The sequence below is a fragment of the Delphinapterus leucas genome, chromosome 7, assembly GCF_059928025.1.
Source record: "Delphinapterus leucas isolate spDelLeu-1000000601 "Yukka" chromosome 7, BTC_Dleu_Yukka2, whole genome shotgun sequence".
Taxonomy (NCBI): Eukaryota; Metazoa; Chordata; class Mammalia; order Artiodactyla; family Monodontidae; genus Delphinapterus; species Delphinapterus leucas.
The window spans coordinates 38,869,011-38,890,865 of NC_143135.1; the positions used below are offsets into that span (position 1 = coordinate 38,869,011).

The 21,855-nt window shown below is 47.8% G+C and overlaps 1 protein-coding gene across 3 annotated transcripts in view; it reads left to right on the forward strand.

Annotated features, from left to right (window-relative positions):
- The window catches only part of PLEKHA7 (pleckstrin homology domain containing A7), a 228,734-nt gene that overhangs the window by 154,124 nt on the left and 52,755 nt on the right, over positions 1–21,855 (forward strand). For 2 of the 3 annotated variants that reach the window (XM_022555784.2, XM_089915094.1), the window contains 4 exons: positions 8,502–8,972; positions 17,624–18,146; positions 18,901–18,987; positions 21,615–21,668. In XM_022555784.2, the coding sequence (XP_022411492.2) occupies positions 8,502–8,972; positions 17,624–18,146; positions 18,901–18,987; positions 21,615–21,668 (1,135 nt within the window). Of the gene's footprint in view, positions 1–8,501; positions 8,973–17,623; positions 18,147–18,900; positions 18,988–19,575; positions 19,696–21,614; positions 21,669–21,855 lie in introns of all 3 variants that reach the window. The other variant, XM_089915095.1, reaches the window with a different exon arrangement.

The window sequence follows — 21,855 nt, forward strand, 5'->3', positions numbered from 1 at the left end:
GATGTGCTAGCTTCCGTAGGGTTTGGTTTAACAATGTCATTGGGTCTTTTTCCTTTGCACCCTTCCAGTTTCATCGTTAATCCTCTGGATTACATTGATGATGAATCTTCTGTGAGCAAATCATACTCTCTCCCTTGCCAGGATGTGCCCATCCCCTAGCAGCGTGAGTTGTGGCTCAGCAATCCAGGCTCCCTACAGCGCTGTCCCTCAGCCTGCCCCTCACCGCTCTCCTCCTCCAGCCCCTTCCTACGTCCTCTAACCACAGAGGGTGCTGAGCACCGTTGCTGCACCTCCTCCCTTTGTCCTCTTGTTTCCTACACAGGCTTCAGGGTCTCTTGATAGACAAGTATTCTTGAGACCCCAGCCCTATGCTGTAAGGAGCACCAAGCACTGCTGCCAGAGCCTGCCCTCTACCTCCTTCTGTCCATAATTTCTTCTCCCCTGTTTCCATGTTCTTCCACTTACCAGACTTTGGATTCTGGTTTTTGATTCTCTGCAGCCTCCTTGACATTTGTCTTCTGAGTTCCCCGCTGTTGAACTGGTTATTCTTCTCTTGTCTAAGGATGTCTTGTTCTTTCCAGTAAGCTAAAGCACTAAGCAAGGAGGTCAGCTTGTCGTTACAGTTCACAAAACTGACAAGCAATTCAGATAGGAGGGCCTATCGGAAGACAACTTATCTCTTTTTATCAGTTTCCAAACCTCTCTGGTCTGTGGTGTGACTATAGTCCTGTCTTGGGACTGAAGGAACTTATAGCCTAGTCACCTTTGGCATAAAATCCAATCTCCTTAGTAGGGCTTTTGATCCCTGCCTGAGTCTGGTCCCTGCAGGTGCCTTTGGCTCACGTTATGCTATTCCTTATCCTCTCGGCCCCAACCATACTCAAATTATTGAATTGGGTGCGTTTGTCTGTACTTTTGTCCACTTAGTCTTTAATTCTGCAGTTATTTATTGAGGGCATATTGTGCGTCAGACACTGTTAAGCATACTGAGAAATGCAGCAGTCTTCAATAGAGAGGCAAAGTCCCATGCATTCTTGGGTGGGTGAGGGGGAGAGAGACCGTATACAGGCAAACAAATCAGCAAGATGATTTTCTGTCATGATCTGTGCATGAAGGCAGTAAAATGGAGTGATGAGATGGGGAGGGACTAAGGGGCAGGGAGCAGCCACTTTTGTTTGGGTGGTCAGGGGAGGCCTCCATATGGGGAACGTGTGGAGGTGAGGCCTGATTGATGCAAGAAAGTTGCATATGTAAAACTTCGAAGAAGAGTGTTCTGGGCAGAAGGTATGGCACTTACAAATGCCCTGAGGCGGGAATGAGCTCGGTTTATTCAAGGAACAGAAAGCTAGGGAGTTGTGGCCAATCAAAGCGAGCTAGGGGGAGAAGAGACTGTGATGAGCTCTGGCAGGTAGATGGAGGTCCATACCGTGAGGCCCAGGATCCCTCTGGGCCTTGCTCGTCTGCTCCCCTGGCCCTCACCCTTATTAGGACAATTCAGCACAGCCTTCAGGTCCTAGCCTATGCATATTTCTTCCTTCTTTGACCCTCAGTGTGTCAGATGCCTCTGCTTATAGCACTCTTTCGTTCCTTATGCGTAGAACTTTCATGTTAAAGTTATGTTGGCCTGCTTTCTCACTGTCACCCTGCTAGACTGTACGCTCCTTGAAAATGAGAATAGTCCTGGCACATAGTAAGCATTCAGTTAATGGATGGGTGTGTGGGTGTTTGGCTGGCTGGGCTTGTGGGCGGTTGGATGGATGAACAAAACTTCTACCTGTAAGATGTTCAGATAAGGACTTGTGGTGTCTGAGAGCAGTCTGAGCACTGCTGTGGGATTGATTGTGGGGACTCAGCCTGCTCAGAAGTGGCCCACACGTTTCTGGCTATCTGCACTCTTCTCAGAGCATGGAATCTTTGGCCTTCCAAACTCCGATCACTTTGGTTAAAGTGTGGCAGGACAACGCCTGAGGTTGGACAAGCCCCTTGGACCCTTGACAGAAGTAATTTATAGACATGTTTTCAGCCCAGGTGCGGGGCTTTGGAGTTGGATCAGATGGAATTTGAGTCCTGCTTATGTCACTGGTTGCATGAGTCAGAGCAAGTTGCTTAACCTCTCTGAGTTTCACGTTCATTACCTATAATGAAACAATAATATCTCTAGCTTTGTGCAATGATAAGAAGAGGTAATATATTTGAAGTGCTTATAGCTTAACTTACTTTTGCAGTTAGTACGTGCTCACCACAGTCCCTATCTTTCAGTAGAGACAATGTATTGTAAGTAATCTGGTGCTCACGTGACTGCCCTCAGCCTCTCTGGGCTTGACAGTACTGACCTTGCAAGATTGTTGTAGGGATTAGAGATGGACTATGTCAGGTTCCTGGCACACAGTAGGATGCAGCATATAATAACCAAGCATTGGCCACAGAAAATGAATGACCCAGACTGTAACTGCCGTAGAGAGATGGGAAGTGAGTGAGCTTGGTGCGTGCCAGAACTCCAGACTGGCTCAGGTTGGGCTGTGACAGTTGAGCGTTACTTACGCAGCTAGAAGGAAGAGGGAAGGATTCTCCGGGCAGGAATGAGCAAAGTGAGGAGACCTGGCAGCCATTATATATCTTTCCTTTCTTCTTCGTCTGGTTTGTCAGGTCCTTAAAACTCCGCAGGGGACTTTGCCGATAGCCACTCTGCTGAGGCAAGTGATGGCCTCAGGTGGGAGTCTGGTGTTTCATTTATCCTTCAGTCTCACTCTTCTCTGGGGGAGGACAGGCCCTCTTCTTGTTTATTTAGAGCAGAGCGTGAAAGGCAGCAAGTTATCTTCCCGCATCCCAGGGGAACTGCCCTATTTAACTCTGGGGAAAAGTAGAAACCGATTCCTGTCTCCATTTCTCTCCAGCCATTTCCTTCCTCAAATCTAGGAACTAATTCAACTGAGCAAGCCTGCCTTCATGCTTCCTAGAGACTTTGGGCCCATCCTCTTCAGCCTTTTATACAAGTCTATGGACTGTGCTCAGGGTGGGTTCTAGCTTTTGAGCCCACTGTCCTCCTGAGCCTTGGGGTCAGTGCTCAGGAACTTCTGCCCTTCACCTGGCTCAGACCAAACTCTCTAAGGATTATCAGTGGCCTGACCCTTGTTCTTGGGCTATTAGTTTGGTCATTTAGGTATGGTGAGTAGGGAGGGATCCTCCAGTGGGATTGCAACAGGAAGGCTGTGTCTGCCAACAGGACCAAGGTCCAGCCAAGCTCCTACAGGCTGTCGTTCCTTTTCTCACCCAAGTCTTTGAATGAGATTTCAGGGGTGTGTGTGTGTTTAACATTAAGATAGAAGTAAATATTGTGCATTATTTCCTGGTGAGATAAAGGGTTTGGAGGCAGAATAAAATAATATTCAGTGTACAACTGCTTGGTATGGTCTGTTTACTTCCAAGTTCTTGTGAAGGACAGGAATAAGATAGAAGTATCCTCAGTCTGAGATAGGTGCTCTTCCCACTTGCAGGGGAAAACAAGGATTTTCTCTAAGCAGACATAAAGCATCGCTGTGATGTGCTGAAGATGGGGTGGCCCAGTCCCTGCTAATGATGGGCTCAGCCCCTTGTATCAGTTAGGGATTGCATTTGGTTGCCAGTAATAGAACAACCCAACTTAGGGTGGCGTAATCAAATTGAGTTTTAGTTTTCTCACTAGCAGGGATCTAGAGTCAGTTAATTTGGGCTAATGTAGTAGCTCCATGATGCTATCAGGGACCCAGGCTCTTTCTCACTTTCTACCCAGATTTTGGCAGGTGGCTTTCATCCTCATTTTTGTCACCTTGCAATCCAGCATAGAGTCTAAATTCCAGGCAGGACGAAGGGAAGGGTTAGCTAAGAGACCTAAGCATTCCTTCTTTTAAAGGCTTTCCTGGAAACCCATCCAGCAATTTCTGTGCACATCTTATTGGCCAGATTTATGTTACACCGTCAGCTCCAAGGGAGGTTAGTAAACGTAAGTTTTTTGTTGGGTACATTGCCACTTTGAAAAAACTGGGGCAAGGAAGAAGGAGGGAATAGATATTGGAAGCCAGTACATTTGTATTTGAGGACATGCTATGTGCCAGCCCTGGTGTTGTGCTCTTTCTGTGCATTGTCTCCTTTAATCCTCAAAATGACCCAAGGAGGTGGGCGTTGTCCCCGTTTTGCAGATGAGGAACCTCAGACCAGAGAGGTTAGGGGCTTGTCCAAGGTCACCCAGCTTCTATGGGCTGGAGCCAGCTCTTGAATCCAGGTCTGACTGGCTCTAATCCTATGCACTCTGGGTTTCTCAAGCTTGAGAAGTGACACATGTAGCCAAAATGGTCACCAAATGTCAGGAATTCCCTGTGTTTTTGAATAGTCACTGATTGCAGGTGCTCACGACGATAGTAATGACCTGCACAAGAAAGGCTTGTGTCATCTTAGCTGAACATCTGTGCCCTGCATGGCCAACTTCTCTGAATGACACCGTCACTGAAAGCCAAGGAATACTTCATTCTTTCCCACCACTGTGCTAAATTGAGCATTGCAAATCTATTGTGATAGATCTCCTGATTTGAGAAGTCATGTGTTACACTGGTGGGAATGCAAGGAGACAGGGAGAAGACCAAAAAACACTTTTGCCTTAAATCCTGTAACTTACTAAGTTAAATGTTTGTCAGGTAAGGTGGGGGAGTCGGGAACATTCCCTTCACCTTTCTTACCTGCAGCCAGAGCCTGAACGTTTTGGACACAAAGGCATCTTATCTGAGGTGAGTCCCAGCAGCTGTGGAAATAGAAGCTGTTCATAACCCTGAGTATTAGGGCCTAGAAAGCTGCCAGGTAGCAAGCAGACAGCCATTCTTTTATCCATCCTCTAAAAGTTTGTTTTGCAGTAAATGCTGGTGTCAATCTGAGAAAAGGGTTTATCTTTCTCAATCAACTTTATATTCAGGACGTGTTGGCATGTATCGGAGTATGTGCACTCATATGTACACACACAGTAGGGACTAATATTTGTAATTATAAGTTAATTCCAAGGTTAGAAAAGACTGGCCAACTCCATGATTTGGGGCCGGCTTATGAGAGCAGTATTAAATGTGGTTACCATGATTAACTCAGGCTTTAGGATTGTCTGGGTTTGACAGCAGAGGCTATTTTCTCTACTACTTTCTTATATCCCCTAGTGCCTGTACCAGTGGGGATATGTAGGTTCTCAATAAATACATGGAAGTTGATTGGTAAAGGAAGAGAAATCCCCGTTACAGTTGGTTCGGCTAAGACATAGTACCCACAACCCCCGGGTTCTGAAGTTGAGGACATCCTCTTATTTTATTTCATTTTATTTTAAAATTTATTTTATTGAAGTATAGTTGGTTTACCATGTTGTGTTAATTTCTGCTGCACAGCAAAGTGACTCAGTTATATATACATCCATTTTCATATTCTTTTCCATTCTGGTTTACCACAGGATATTGAATATAGTTCCCTGTGCTATGCAGTAGGACCTTGTTGCTTATCCATTCTATATATAATAGCTTGCATCTGCTAATCCCAAACTCCCAATCCATCCCCACACCTCCCCATCCCCTGCAACCATAAGTCTGTTCTCTATATCTGTGGGTCTGTTTCATAGATAAGTTCATTTGTGTCATATTTTAGATTCTACATATCAGTGATATTATATGGTATTTGTCTTTCTCTTTCTGAATTACTTCACTTAGTATGCTAATCTCCAGGTCCATCCATGTTGCTGCAAATGGCATTATTTCATTCTTTTTAATGGCTAAGTAACATTTCATTGTATATATGTACCACATCTTCTTTATCCATTCATCTGTCGATTGAAGAAACCCTCTTTTCCCTTCAATTCTAATGGCATCCATTTAGGTGCATATTCGTTTTACTACATGGCTTTTACGAGAAGGGGCTGTTTATCTTTGTGGTGGGAATAACAAGGAGGTACAGTTACTTCGGTCTCACAACTGGAGTGAGCAGTTTATAAAGCTTCAGTATCTTGGCTGGGGTGTGACCCAGAGGGCAGCCAGAGCTTTAATCTTCTAGACAGCAGCCTAAGCACACCACTAAGGGGTGGTTTCCTGAATTTGAGAAACAGTAGAGAAGATAAAGGCCAACTTAGATGACTTGAAGGCTGGGGTTACACTGATGTGGTGATGGGAGGGAGGATTAAAGGAAGAAAAGAAAGACAAAGTTAAAACCTGTAATGTGTACATTGTGGAACAGAGTTGTCCCTTTAAAAACTTACGATAAGAATTGCTTTTTCTTAAAGTGCAGGTCCCTGAATATTTCCCATATGTTCCTACTACTTGAGCTTATAGAATCACCGGACTTTAGGAATGGAAGGGTCCTTGGAGATCACCATCTAAATATGTCATTATAAAATGATGTAATAGGACTCCTTCTGCTATAAGTAGTAGAGACCAAACTCAGACTAGCTTAAGTGAGAAACAGAATATATTGATGCACAACCAAAAATTCCAAGGATATATCTGGTTTAGGTATGGCTAAATCTAGGAGTTCAGGCCAAGTCTTTAAGATTCTATTTCTCTCCATCTGCTTTTCTTGGTGTTGGTTTCACTCTCAAGTACCTGCTTCCCATGTAGTCGTAGCAGCTCAAGACCAGCTCCAACCGGAGTCCTAGAGCTAACTCTGATAGGCCTGGATTGGGTGATGTGTCAGTCTCTGAGCCAGTCACTGAGACTTTGGAGCCTCAGCTCCACAGGGACTTGTAGAGTCAGCGGCACCTTTTAAACCACAAGGACTGAGTGTGGGGGAGGGTGATCCCCAAATGAAAATTGAAATACTGTTAGAAGAAGGGGTGGGAGATGGGGGGGAAGATGTCCCCGGGTGATGGATGGAAGGAGGTCCAAACAAGCTTTCTTTTTTCCCCCCCAACAAAGCTTTGGGTTTTCATGGAGAAGTCATGAGTACATGGACATGAGATGTGAGATTGCTTTTCTCAGTTTCCATGCCTAAGTTAAGGCCAACAGTTCAGCCTGCACACACTAAGAAGCAGACCTGTGTTAGGGTTTGTATTTTCACTTTACACTGATGTTTTAACCAGCTCCCTGACTGGATTGATCTGCCCTGAATCAGTGCTGATTATTGGTAGCTGAGGTTCTGAGATATGTTGCAGGGACTCCTGAGGTCCGGCCACCAAGATGTAAATGCAGCAGCATTTCCATTGTTCGTTCTCCTGTTGAAATGGAGAACCCTCAGGCTTGGCCATTTCAAGGAGTGATGGATGTCTAGACCAGGACCTTTTTACCAAGGAGCACAAGTCGACCAGCTGCCCATTCAAGGTTCCCTGGTAATTTTTCTGGTCCTTCTGAGCTAGGCTGGAGTGGCTTCCCCTGCCTCCCCAGTCTAAACTCTGCTAAGCTTATGGAGCTGCTGCTGCTGTCTCTCTGGTATCAAGTAATGAGGAGGCAGACATAACTAGGACCCAAGGAGGTGGGGAGAAAGGCAGCTTCCAGTGCGAGATGGGCCATGAAAGAAACCTGCCCTTCTCTATGCCCCAGAAGCTCTTTAGCCTCGGTTCACGTCCTCCCCTGTCACCCCCACCCCATTCTCCTTTGCAGTTTCCAGGTCTGCATGTGTGCAAATCATGGACATGCATTTGGAGAGGCAGTAGAGAGCAGTGGCTACAGCACATGGGCTCTGCAGTCTGCCTGGGATTAAGCCCTGGTGTCTCTCTTTCCCAGCAGTATGGTCTTGGGCAAATCATTTATCTTCTCTGTGCCTCCGTTTCCTTATCTCTGAAATCTGACTAATAATACTTCAGAGAATTGTGGTCAGGTCAGTGTTCTTGCATTCCTGTTTGAGCAGTTCCCCGACAAGATAGACAAGTAGTCATATAAAGAGATTGCTGTGCCAATTCTCTACCCACCATCTTGGAAGAATGTTAATTATGCTGCTAATTGTACTTTGGGCTGTGCTGGATGCCAGTGGGAGAGACCCTGGGCTCAGGAGCCTTCTAGCCAAGCTGACCTGCCCCAGACAGACAGGTGGACAAAGAGCAAAAGGGAAAGGCATGAGAATACCACATGTACCGTTTATTTGTTCATTGGTGTTTATAGAGCTCCTACTCTGTACCGTTATTTCATGGAAGTTCTGGGCATACGGTGAATGGGCAGCTGGGCCTCTGGCCTGAAGGAGCTCATAGTCTACTTGGGCCAGTGTGATTAGTGTGATACTGGGGCCAGCTGAGATCCTGATCTAGACTGGGTGTGTGTGTGTGTGTGTGTGTGTGTGTGTGTGTGTGTGTGTGTGTGTGTATATGGTGGCTTCCTGGAGGAGGTGACATTTAAGCCAGATCCCAGAGGAGTAGAAGTTAGGCCAGCAGAGTAAGGGGATAGGTATGAAAGGAGCTCCAGGCAGAGGGAAGAGCCCATGCAAAGGCCTGGAGGTAACTGGAGTGTAAAGTGTATCCTTTGGGGAGTCTTGGCTTGGGGGTTCCAGTCTGGATGGGGCTGAACGTGCTGCTGTCATTGCAGGGACATGGAGAAGGTGGAGCGGCAGGCGGTCCCCCAGGCCAACCACACAGAGTCCTGTCGAGAATGTGGCCGCATGGGACCCGGACATGCAAGGGATTGTTCTCATCGCAAACACGAGGATTCCTTTGGATTCGAGAGGCGGGAGCAGGAGGAAGACCGGTACCGCTCCCAGAGGGACCCACTGGAGGGCAAGCGGGACAGGAGCAAGGCCAGGTCCCCATACTCACCCACCGAAGAGGATGCCTTGTTCGTGGATTTACCCTGTGGCCCGAGAGGCCAGCAGGCCCAGCCCCAAAGGGCAGAGAGGAACGGTGTGCTGCCTGGCACATCTGGCCCAGGAGAGCAGAACGGGACTGGCGGGTACCAGCGGGTCTTTCCTTCCAGGACCAATGCTGAGAAGCACAGCCAGAGGAAGAGCAGCCTGGCGCATGTGGAGCAGTGGGCAAAGACCCAGAAGGTGGATGGCAGGAGGTCAGTAGTAGACTCAGGATTGCTGCCGCTAATGAGCATAAAAATGTCATAAGAGTAGCTATCACTTACCCAGCACATGCTGGTACATGCCGGCCTTGAACTCTACCTCTGTTATCTCCATAAATCCCTGCAACAGCCTTGCAAGGAGGGGTGATAGCCTCAATTTATAAACAAAGAAATTGGGGCTTGGAGAAGTATGGGAACCTGCCCAGGGCACACAGATAAGCGGCAGAGGCAGAGTTTAGACTCAGTCCGTGAGCCTCCCAAGTGCACACGAGATTATATCGGGGTAGGGGTTTCCCATTCCGCAGGGAGCATGCCTTGAGACTGTCGGCATGTAGACAGTAACTGATCTTCTCTTACTTAGCTACTTCTCTGCATCCGGGAAATATTTATAGCAGCTAGAGTAAATACAGATCCGTTTTTAATTCCAGGCACGTAGAGAAGTGCCCAGGCACTGTTGACATTAAGCTTTATTATACCCATTCCTTCAAGAAGTGGTTTTAATTATTTAGAGGGAATGCATCTCTTGCTATTTACAAAGCACTATCTGTATTTTATTATAATTTTAGATTAATTAGGACACATTTATGAATGTGAAGAATTCAGGGTCACTCAGCTTCCACATTGTCCTTAGAAGCCACTGTGTGTTGTCTTCACTTTGAAGACAGCAAATCCCCCTCGCCATCCTCAGGCTTCTATTTATTTATTTATTTTTGCGGTACGCGTGCCTCTCCCTGCTGTAGTCTCTCCCGCTGTGGAGCACAGGCTCCGGACGCGCAGGCTCAGCGGCCACGGCTCACGGGCCCAGCCGCTCCGCAGCATGTGGGATCCTCCCAGACCAGGGCACGAACCCGTGTCCCCCGCATCGGCAGGCGGACTCCCAACCACTGCGCCACCAGGGAAGCCCCATCCTCAGGCTTCTAAAACAAATCCCAGACTGGAGACGAGATAGCAAAGTCGTGGTGCATTCAGAAAACCCGCCAAGGGCTGGAGGGGCCACAGTGAATGTGTCAGAGCTCAGGCCAAGTCTGCCACAGGCCTGATACACATGCTTTAAAGTGCTGCTCTCCATTCTCCCTGCTGTGAGGCCCACACTTTCCACTATGGGGTCTGGAGGTGGTGGTGCTCCAAGGGGAATAGGCTAGGCCTCTTTTTAGGTGGGTGGGGCTGTTGTGAATATGTGGGTGTTGTATGCATGTGTGGGTTGTGTAACTTCTTTAATCTGGTCCAGGTGGGCTGTTGTGAGGTTAGATGGTGGAGAGCTCACTGGAAGTTAATGGAAACTCCCTAAGCAGTTGGTGGACATTGTTGTGGGTCAGACTAGGAGAAGGAAGGCCCTTTGTGTTGTAGCTAAGATACCTTCCCATTCCCTCCTGGGACAGACCAGGTGTCAGTTCTGTTTGATCAGATTTTGTGTTTTATTGAAAATAGCTACTGCCCAAGGACACAGAGGAGGGAAGCTGCTATTCTTGGTGCTGGGCTCGGTAGACCTCCTAGGAGGTAGTTCTAAGTGACCTTACTGCTGAGTGAGATTGGAAAGCTGGCAGGGGTTGTATCGTGCAGGTCCTCATAGTCCAAGGTAAGGAATTTGGATTTTATTTGAAAAAGCAATAAGGAGAGCCACTGGAAGGTTTTAAACGGGTAAATGATGTGATCTGATTCACAAAGAAGAGCCTAGGAAAGAGGCTGTTGCAGTAGTCCAGCATGGTGCCAATGGAAATAGAAAGAAATAGATTTGAGGTACATTTTGGAGATTGAAACCGAAAAGCTTGTCAATGAATTGGATGTGCAGGATGAGAGAAAGGGAAGAGGAACAAGGATGACCCCTTAAATTTTGACTTAACAACCGGGTGGTTGCTGAGATGGGGAAGGCTTAGGAACAAGTTTTGGGGGCAAATCGGGGTTTCCATTTTGGGGACTTTTAAGTTTGAGAAACCTATTAACTATCCAGTGAGGGAGGTGTTAGGTTAGGCACTTGGATATGGATTGTGGCGTGGAGGTTTGACATTTGGTTGGACATGCTCATTGGGAGCAATCAGTGCACAAGTGGTATCCCAACTTGGATGTTAGCAACAGAAGGGGGATCCAGTAGAGGAGACAGTGTGTCAGAGAGAAGCTACTCGTGATAAGTTAGCTGTTTCCTTTTATATGCATTGATAGCAACTCTTAGGAACTGAAGTCGGTATGGGGCTGACAAGGGCAGGTAAAAGCAGGAGAAACCAGAAATAGAAGCAGATAGAAAGGGCATGGGTTTGGCCCTGATAAGCCTGTATTTCCTACTGAAGAGTCTGGATTTAATCTTGAAGGCCCATGAAAGCCATTGATGGACTTAAAACAGGAGCATGGCATGATAGTGTCTAATATTTAGGAGGGTGGTTTGAAGGGTGTCGGCAGGGAAGAGGCCTCAGGAGATTTTTCAGACTAGATAGATATTCCTTACCTCATCTCAGTTCTCACACAGCAGGTCCATGAATATGGTGAAGAAATAAATTTCCCAGGCTATTCTGATGTACCCCACCCAAAATGAGAACGGCAGGTTTTTTTTTTTTTTTGTGCGGTACGTGGGCCTCTCACTGTTGTGGCCTCTCCCGTTGCGGAGCACAGGCTCCGGACGCACAGGCCCAGCGGCCATGGCTCACGGGCCCAGCCGCTCCACAGCATGTGGGATCTTCCCGGACCCGGGCACGAACCCGCGTCCCCTGCATTGGCAGGCGGACTCTCAACCAGTGTGCCACCAGGGAAGCCCAGAATGGCAGTTTTAATTACCCCTTGTTTAAAAAACTTATTTTTATTAAAGTAATACCTGTATATAGTTTTAAGAATTTAAGTAGTATGACCCCATCCATCCCTATTCCTGATTCCACCACCTTTGAGGCAACCACTTTCAATTCTTTTAGTAGTTTTATGTATTTATCTCTATATTTCCAAATAAGATAACTTATACTGCTGTTTCTTGAGTTTTCAGTTTTAGTTAGCTATCAACATTCTACTCTAGGTGATAAAGATTCAAGTCTCTTATCCCCCCCCCAACCTTTCCTTTCCAAAGACACACTTACCCTTATCCCAGCTTCATAATATAGCATAATTTTTGTTTAGATCACTAGTCAGTTTTTACATTATTATATAATGTGAAGTATAAATATTCACAGCTGGGCCATGTAGTATACAATAATTAAATTTCATTTGTGGTACAGTTTTTTATTTTCTGGTATTGATAATTTTCATGCTTATAGCTTGCTTAGTTTTCTCTGTACCCATTACTAATTCATCACCAAATTCATAGCTAAATGTGTAAATCTCTCTTTGCTCAGTACCCTCAAATAATCAGTAATCTACTTACAAGGTAAAAAATCCAAATAAGACCAATGGGTAAATACTGAAAAATAAGTGTCCTCCTGTTTTATTTCAGAAACCTAGATCTACTCCCCAAAGACCAACCACTATATTAAAAACAAAACAAAACAAAAATCCATGTTCTTCACCTTGCTTTGTTCCACTTAACATATCAATAAATATATCGATAGATATTTTAAGATATCTTGGCTATCTGTATCAGCACATATAGACATATTATTAATTTGAAATGGCGCAGAGTATTGCATTGTATGCATCTACAGTGATCTTTATACAATTTCCCTATTGATGGATAATTAGGTTGGTTATAAATATTTGCTATTACAAACTATGCTGCAGTGAATATCCGTGCTTAATTGTCTTTGCAAACAAGTGCGGGTATACTTGAAGAACAAATTACTTGAAGTGGAATAACTAGGTCGAAGGATATATGTGATTTTAATTTTGATTGATATTACAAAATTGACCTTCAACAATGCTGTTTGAGTTTATACCCCACCAAAAGTGTCCCTGTTTCCCCACCCCACATCATCTCTGAAAACTACTGTTTTAGGTTAACTGCTTGCTCTGGTGACCATAGAAAAGATGGTTAAATGGAGAAGAGTCTGGAAAGAACATGACCAAGTATGAGGTGGTCATATTTTGGGTAGGAGGTGAAGAAGACCTAAACAAAAGCGGTAAAGATGGTGAGGATTGTGAGGAGGGGATGGATAGGATACATAGACGTTGAGATTGGGTAGGTATAGGGCTTGGGAAACTGATTCATCCACGGCTGGAAGGTGAGGAGGGCCACAGGTGGAGTTGAGGTTAACATTCAAGTTTGACTTGGTTAATAGGTGCATGTGGCGCTATGCACAAGATGTGAGCATGGGAGAAAGAAATGAGCTTGAAGGGGAATGTGGTACCTGTGGAGTGGCCAGGTGGAGATAAGCCGTAGGTTATAGCGAATGTGGGTTCAGCTTAGGGAGAGATTTGGAAGTCATTGCCCTGGAGGTGGTAACTGGTGCCCTGGCAGTAGTCAAGATCACTGAGGGTTGAACGCTTAGAGCAGTGGTTCTTAATCGTGGCCGCACAATTTGGTCATTTGAGACCCTGCTCAAGAGATTTTGCCTTATTTGGTCTGGGGCAAGGTGAGGGCATCAGTCTGTTTTAAAAGCTCTCCAGGTGATACCAGTATATGAGAGAGGTTTGACGTTTACTGAGGCCTGGGTCCCATGCTGGAAAATCTGATTCTGATGATCCGAATTTCAGCCTGGACATCAGGAGTTTTCAAAACCGCCCCTACCCCTGGTGATTCTAACATGTAATCAGGGTTGAGAATAACTAGCTTAGAACAATAGCAGAGGGCCAAAGGCAGAACCCTGAGGATCTCCAGTCCAAGGTGGTGGGCAAAAGCAGAGTCTGCATAAAGAAGTCTAGCAGAAGATGGAGGAGGAAAACCGGAGTGTGGTGAGGGAAGTTTCATTTGGAAGGAGTCCAGTGGGCAGCATGAGACTGCTCCCTGGATGTGGTGCCTTCTAAGGAGGCTGGGTACCACGGAAGGAGAATCTGGAATGTCAGGGTCTCTCTGCTGGTCTCAGGCTCAGTAGCAGAGGCCTTTGGTTCCACTGAGCTTCTTGATGGGCTTAGATGAGTAGACCTTCTTAATAGAACTAGAATTTTGAAGTTAAGTCAGGAGGCAGAGTAATGTGAGGGGAAGGCCAAAGGGAACCAGAAGGAAGGCATGGCCATTGAGAAACCCTTCGTGGCAGGGGTGCAGAAAGGACTTTGCAAAGCTGTACCGCTGGTATAAGTTGTAAGTTATGTAAGTTATAAGTTGTGGTTGTGAAATGTCTCTACATAACTCTGGCAGCCCACAGACCTACGTTATTCTGCTACACATAATGAGGGCTGGGGGCCCATGGGGAGCTAAAGGATGAGAAGTCAACTGCAAGGAGATAAGAGGTGGTTGGGGAAGGCGTCGGACTGTCCCTAGGATGTGAGGGGGGAGTTCGAGCCCTTCTTATCTAAGGGGCAGGGAGACATTAGGTCCAAATGAAAACAGTTTGTTGGCCTTGGAGGTCATTGAGCACTCAGTAAGAGGAATCTCAGTCTAATGATAGAAATAGTTCTCAGGGGGCTGAAAAGTAAACGTGAGAGATTGAAGACGACCCTTTGAGAAGAAAGCCGTCAGCCTCTGCGTAAGCAGAGTGCTCAACGTCGGATCGTTCACTTGTAGCATATTGCATATCAGAGTTATCTTTTTTTTTTTTTCCTTAAAGATGTGTTTGTAATTTCTTACAGTCAAGTGATAAGTAGTTCTGGCTGCTTAATAAAGGAACCTCCTCCTGTTGATAGTACAGAAGAGGGATATCCCTGCTCTGTGTGTGATGGAGACTGTGCTAAATTGGAAGGAGGGTTATTTGAACTGTAATATGATCTCATATTCTCGGCTCTAGACCACACAGGGAATTATTTCTAATTGTTCTTTTAGTGCTTGGAGATGTATATTATATTTCACTTTTTAAAACTCCTTTAGAATGATGGTTTGCAAGGACAGACTGATACACCCTTAGAATCTTACCACATTCTATGAGGTTGTTTCGAAATTCTAGCCTTCCGTTTTTTCCCCGGTGTTTAAAGTAATGCATACTTGTAAAATAAAATGGCAGGGGTGGGTGTTGAGTCAGGGATGCAAACATTACCACGAGGAACAGAGTAAAACGTGGAAGTCATGCACAACCGATGTGGAAGCTCAGGTAAGGACTGCCTGCTGCATAAGTAATTGGTTATAAAACTTGATTTCACGTTTCGATATGACCGTTTTATAGGGGCTATATCAGAATATATAAGTGCCTTTTGGAAAGGGAGCCCCCCGTGGCACAGCAGGATTTGAGGGCAGGAGACCTCGAGCCTTCTTTTGGATAAAGCTGGGGTTGGGGGCCAGCAAATGGATCTGCTCTTAGGACAGAGCTGCTCTGCGCGTTCCTGCCTGCTCCAGGGTGACCTTTACCTCGTCTTACAACCCTACCTCCTGTGTCCCTCCCTCCACCATCCTTTGGTTACTGTGGTTTGGCCTCTGGCACCAGGACTCACCATTGCACTGGGGTCTTTGGGGACGTGCTTTGCCTCGTTTGCATTTTGCTTCAGGCAGAATGAGCAATGGTTAGTAAAGTCATGAATTCCCCGGGGGAAGCCCCCAGCCTGGTTTCTGCCAGTGCCACCACTGCTGTTTGAGGGTTCAGGCACTGCCCCTTCCTCAGAGACACATTCCCCTCTGACTCTGGGAAATCCATAGCAAACCCTGCCACCTGGTGGCAAGGAGACAAGCTGGGCAAGCTGAAGAGATCTTAAAATTACTTCCCGTAATTGTAAAGATAACGATAAAAAAGGAGAAGAAAGCCGCCATTTTTTGAATGACAACTACTTTTAATCCTCACAACAATCTATTAAATGGTTCTTAGTAGCCCCATTTTACAGTAAGGAGAGTGATACAATGAGTTAAAAAACAATTAGAACAGCACTTCTCAAACATCAACCACCTGGAGGGCTTGTTAAACCACAGGTGGCTGGGCCCCACCTCCAGGGTTCCTGATTTCAGGTGGGGCCTGATAACCTGCATTTCTGACAAGCTCCCAGGTGGTGCTGATGCTGCTGGACTACACTTCGAGCTTAGAACAAGGTCTGGTGAGCGCTGCTGTATAAAGATTTGTTAGATAAAGTTGATAGGTAAAGGCAGAGTCAGGATTCCAGCCCAGGCCTGACTCCAGAGCCTGTCCGTTTTGCATCCTGCTGCCTCTCAGGTTAGACTTTTAAAGCTTAATAAAACTGTAGTTGGCCCTTGCTGAATTTTTCTTTCAGAAAATAAGATGGCTGGTCGGTAGTAGTTTTCACCATCCTATCCGGCTTTTGTGTGCTGGAGTATTTGTTGAAGGGCTGGTTATGTGTCAGTACTTTCTCAGACCGTGGACAACACCGCAGAGTGTAAGACACAGTTGCTGCCCAGCAAGGATTTACAGCTTGTCTGGGGAAGAGACAGCTTACGGGTAGGAAAAGGTTACATCAATACAGGACCTTGGAAAAGTTACAGACTGTACAGTAACTAGGTCAGAGCAGGGCAGGAACCCTGAGGGCTGTGGCATTGCAGAAGGCCTCTGTGGAAGAGGCATGGGACAGTGTCCTGGAGAATGAGTGAGATTTGGTGATAGGGCAAGGTGAGCCCATACAGGTAGGGGAAGGAGGAACAGTATTATGAGAGTAAGGAGAGAGAAGTGGGAAGGGAGCACCCACTGGTGAAGGTACTGCCTGTGTGTCAGGCAAGGAGCCTGTGTTCTCTTCCTGTCTCATGTATTCTTCAGGGTAGCCTTAGGAGGGAGGTAGCTCTGTCCTCATGTTATAGGTAAGGAAGCTGAGGCTCGGAGCAGTCAGGTAAGCTGCCTAAGGTCACACAGCCAGTGGATTCAACCCTAGGTCAGACTTCCTCTGCTTTTTCTACTGCAGAAAGTTGTCCAAGTGTGTAGGAGGCCAGGCAAGATTAGGGTGAGGCCCTCACACTCAGGCTCCAGCAAGTGCAGGGGTGCACCTGAGAGGGGGGTGCCTCCTTAAATGTTGGACCCTTGACGGCCAACTTGCCCCAATTTGATCCTGGCCTGGGTAGGAGGAGCAGTGAGAAAGCAGCAGGAAGGTAAGGTGGGTTGAGGTCAGGTGCTAGAGAGCTGAGAGTATCAGGAGAAGGGGGTTAGATTTTATTTCATAAGCATTAGGGAGCCATTGATGGTTTTGGAGCACAGGAGTGATTATATCCAAGCAGTTGACTCTGTACAGCATGGAAACTAGTTAGGAAGGTCTCAGAGTTGTCTGGGTGGAGGTAGTTAATCAGGATCTGGATTAAAGTAATAGGGAAAGAAAGGAACTGATGCCAGCCACTTCCTTTAAGAACCTCCAGGGCTTGGTGCTGGGGAACATCTTGGTGACCGGGAGAATCATGAGGCATCTCCTAGAGATATGCACGCCTGATGGAAAAGCTGACTGATGGCAAGAGAGAGAGGCAGGTTTAATCATGCTGTACTTGAAGTGGGGCAGCCAAGTCGGCCTGGTAGGGGGGTTGACCCTCCAAGGTTGATGGATAAAGTGGTTTAGGAATCCCCTGCAAAGGGAAGAAGTGACTGAAGTCCTGGGTGTCTGCGTTGATTGTTCTTTGGGGTTCATACAGGGCTCTCTCACGTGCCTGGCTTTGTGGCTTTGCCTAGCTGTGTTTCCAGAAGCCCAGCAGACCCCTTGCTGGTCTTCTTACCTGTCCCCTCCTTTCTCCTCAGCCTGCCCCTGGACCAGACCCTTCCTCGCCACGGTCCCAGCCAATCCCTGTCCTTCCCAGAAAACTACCAGACTCTTCCCAGGAGCAGCCGACACCCCTCAGGGGGCTCTTCACCCCCTCCCCGCAACCTGCCGAGTGACTACAAGTACGCGCAGGACCGAGCCAGCCACCTGAAGATGTCGAGTGAGGAGCGCCGGGCACACCGGGATGGCACCGTGTGGCAGCTCTACGAGTGGCAGCAACGCCAGCAGTTCCGGCACGGCAGCCCCACGGCGCCCATCTGTGCCGGTTCCCCAGAGTTCACCGACCAGGGCCGAAGCAGGAGCATGCTAGAGGTGCCCCGCTCCATCTCTGTGCCTCCATCTCCCTCGGACCTCCCTCCCCCGGGACCCCTGAGGGCCTTCCCACCCCGGCGGCCACACACGCCAGCAGAGAGGGTCACTGTGAAGCCACCGGACCGGAGAAGGAGTGTGGACATCTCACTGAGCGGTTCTCCCAGGAAGACATGGGGCCACGCCACCAAGGTGAGACTCCGGACGCCCTGCCAGGCTGCTGGGGCCCAGCATTAGGGCGTTAGGAGCCTCACATGGTTTGAACACAAACTTGAGCAATGTAGGATAATGATAGGTAACACTTACGTAGTACTGTACTTTAGCGCTGGGTGTAGCGCTAAAGGCCTTAATTCTTACAACACCCCTATGAGGTAGGTGCTATTATTTCAGGTTTCCCCCGCTATCTGAAGGTAGAGTGTTCCTATGAAACCTTTAGTAAGCCAAAGTGGCATAAAGCGAAGAAGCAATTACATTTTCTGTGAAAGTGAAAATCCCCTTTGGATTTCGGTTATCAGGTGCTAAAGGTGGGTCTTCTGTAAAATCAAAGTGGCATAAAGCGAACTTCTGTAAAGCAGGGGATACCCGTATGCCCATTTCACACGTGAGAACTCTTAGGCATTAAGGGATGAAGTTACTTGCACACGGTCACACAACTAGAAGTCTGCTTCCTTGCAGCTTGGAAGGCAGGGAAAGATGTCTGTGCTTAACTAGTTCAATTATTTATAATAACCTGACTTAGGTTTTAAATCCGGAGGGGCTCTCACAGTTTGTCATTGTCATAACCTGGTGAGAAAGATGTGTATCCCAATTTGACGGATGAAGAGTCTGAGGCTGAGAGAGGTGCCATGCCATGTGCTTGGCTGCCCTGGTAGTGAGTGGCAGAGGCTCTGGCCCCCGCCCCCCTCCACGCCTGGCTCTCGGTGTGACCATGTCTCCCCTTCTGCAGAACTCCTCTCATCTGGACCGACGCTCCATGCCCTCCATGGGTTACATGACCCACACTGTCAGTGCTCCCAGTTTACATGGAAAATCGGTAAGCAGCACCTCCTCTCCCCCTCCAGGCGACTGATCTTATCCAGCTTTCAAAGGGCTAATCTCATCAGAGTTCTCCCCTGAGCCAGTCAGATGCAATCCCCATTTTAGAGATGAGGAAACTGAGACTCAGAGGTCGAATGACTTGCTCAGGCCCATCCCGCTGGCACTGGGACCTCCTGAGGTCAGCGGAAGAGCAGGGGGTGGGGGTGGGGGTGGCAGGGGAAGTGGAGGAGACTGTGGTGTTTATTCTCTTTTGGGCAGCATTTTGTCTGCAGCATTTTCCAGCCACCTGCCTTTTTCTCCGGTTAGCTCCTCTCCTTTCTTCCTGGTCTTTGCTTTGATTAGTTCACTGTCTTCAAAACTCAAGTCTGGGTGAGGTTGCACTGCTGGTGGCTGTTTCCTGATAAAAACTACTTCCTGCAGCTCCTTTTCTGCCGGTGCCTTTACTTGTCCTAATGACAGAATTCATGCAATAATTACTTAATGGTGTCGCATCAGTGCTGTGCCGGCACCGGGGTGAAGAGTAATTACAGCGTCGTGCTCCTGCGGTGCCTAATTTCCTCATGATGTGTCTACACACCTGCAGCTGGAGGAGCTCTCACTGCTTCTCACCCGGTTACGGCGGCACCAGGCCAAGTTGGCCAGGGTGCGAAATTTCGCCATCAGCCAGTTACTGCAGCACGAGCTGACCTTTCCCAGCTGCCAGGTCAGCGCCGGTGGGCTCTCTCAGGGCTGGGGGCCGCCCCGGGGACAGGGGAGTGACATGCTGGCCTGTGCTCCCTCGTGCCCGTGCTCTAGTCTGTCCTGCTGTCTGGCTCTCTCCCTTGTTCCTGCCTGTTTGCTGCTGGATGCTACTGCCAGACACTGTGCAGCCATCGTGGGGCCCATGCCCCTGTTGCTGGGGAGGAGGCTGCATGTGGTGTGAGGGACCTGAACTGTGGCTTCTCTGCCTGTGAGTAATGACTGCCAGGCTGGTGTGTGGTCACGTCCAAGGGCTGTGCTAGCTGTCATCCTTGTTGCCACCTTGGGTCCTCCTTGGGATGCTGAGAGGTGTGTGTCAGCCTGGAGGGAGAAGGCATGGTGCCCTCTCATCTGGATAGTGCCCTGCTGACTGTCAGAGCATCTCCACACCCCTTGTCTCAGTGAATTTCACAGTAGCCTGGGAGAGGTTAGGGAGGACAGGTGGGAAAGTGACTTGCCCAGGATCCCTCAGCTAGTGGCCTGCAGGCTGGAGCCAGATTCCAGGTCCTGTCTGGCACAGTGTTCTAAACTGTTTCCAAGACATGAGGGGTTGCAGGCAAGCTCCTCGAGGAGTAGCCAGACAGTCGTTCTCCTGGGCATCCCGAGCATCTTAAAGAAGATGCTGGTCCACACGAGCCTGGTCCCCCGAGCTGCACAGAAGTAGGCAGAGGACAGATGAGGAGGTTGAGGGAATTGTCACTATCCTTACCTGTCCTATTTTAGTGGGACCTGAGAGATACAGGAAATGTATTTGGAAAAATGAATATAAGGGAGCACATGCAAAAATCCTAATTTGTGAATTTGGGTGATTTTTAGTAACATTGCTCTGTCCCTCTTACTGCAGGACTGGGCTGATTGAGGAAGTAGGGATGGGTAAGGAGACAGTTTAGGGACAGAAATAAGATCTTGCAAACCACTGGTGTCCCTGGCAGTGCTCCTTCAGGCCTTCTCATGCTTAAAAGCACTGCCTGAACGTTTTGCATTATTTATTTTTGTTTGTTTTACACCAGAGCTCTAAACTCGGACCACCTTCCTAGCCCTGGCTTGCTTTGGCTTGCTGAGAGGCCTCTTAGTTGGCTGAGAAAGTGCCCGGACTGTTCTTCTTAAGCTTTCGTAGCCCCTCTCCCTCACAGTTAGCTTCTGTGATCCATTACATAGGAAGCACAAGTTCTAGGAAATCAAAGAGTCTTTTCCTTATTCTCACTGTTTCTGGTAATTATACTGAAGAACTCAACAGACTGTCAGAGATGACACAAGCAGACAGGTCTGCCTGGACCTTCCTTATCTAGCTCCTGACCCAGCCACCTTGGCTCCATGCTCAGCAAACGGAGCCAAAACTTCCAGGAAACTTTCTGCAGCTCCTGGTGCTTATCGTTCTAGAACCCAAGGTCAAAAGGGAACCTCCCCGGGCCACCTAGGTCATCTCCATGCCTCTTCCAGGCATCCATCCGCACCCATCAGGGGGCCATTTTCCTTCATGCATGTGAAGTGGCCCAGTGCAAAGGTTTGGAGCGTGGCATGTCCTCTTCCAGGTAGACCTCTCTCATTCTGTCTCAGGAGCTCGCCTCCGCCTCAGCTGCTCTGCTGGCCTGGTCCTCTGGTGGGATGTGTGCTGTCTCCCTCCTCCTCATCAAACTGTCCCCAGCCAATGGTGGGAACAAGCTGGCTTTCCCCACATGGTAGACCTGTGAGATCCACTATGCTGAGAGAGCTCTGAGCTGCACCGAGACATTTGTGCTTCCTCTGTGGCCTGGATGTGTTGGTCTGCTGTGGTCTCTTGTCCCCGAAGCTGCACAGGTGTAAATGGGTCACACGTGAAGCCCTGAGTTGTGTACACCTTTGGTGTTCATAACTGGCTTTTTTCTCTCTCTGCTTCATTTGAAGGCTGACGATACCTACCTCCAGCTGAAGAAAGACCTGGAGTACCTGGACCTAAAGGTGAGTGGCCTCAGGGGTCTTGCTGTCCTGGGACACTTACCTTTCTGAGAGTGTCAGCCTCGTTGGAGACCAGCCCCAAAGCCAAAGGCCTTGCAGGTCTTACAAATCTGGGTTTCAAATGAAGATGTCTCCTGTCTGAATCAGAAGGGGGATTTTTTGTTTTGGGGTTTTTGATTTTTTTCTTTGG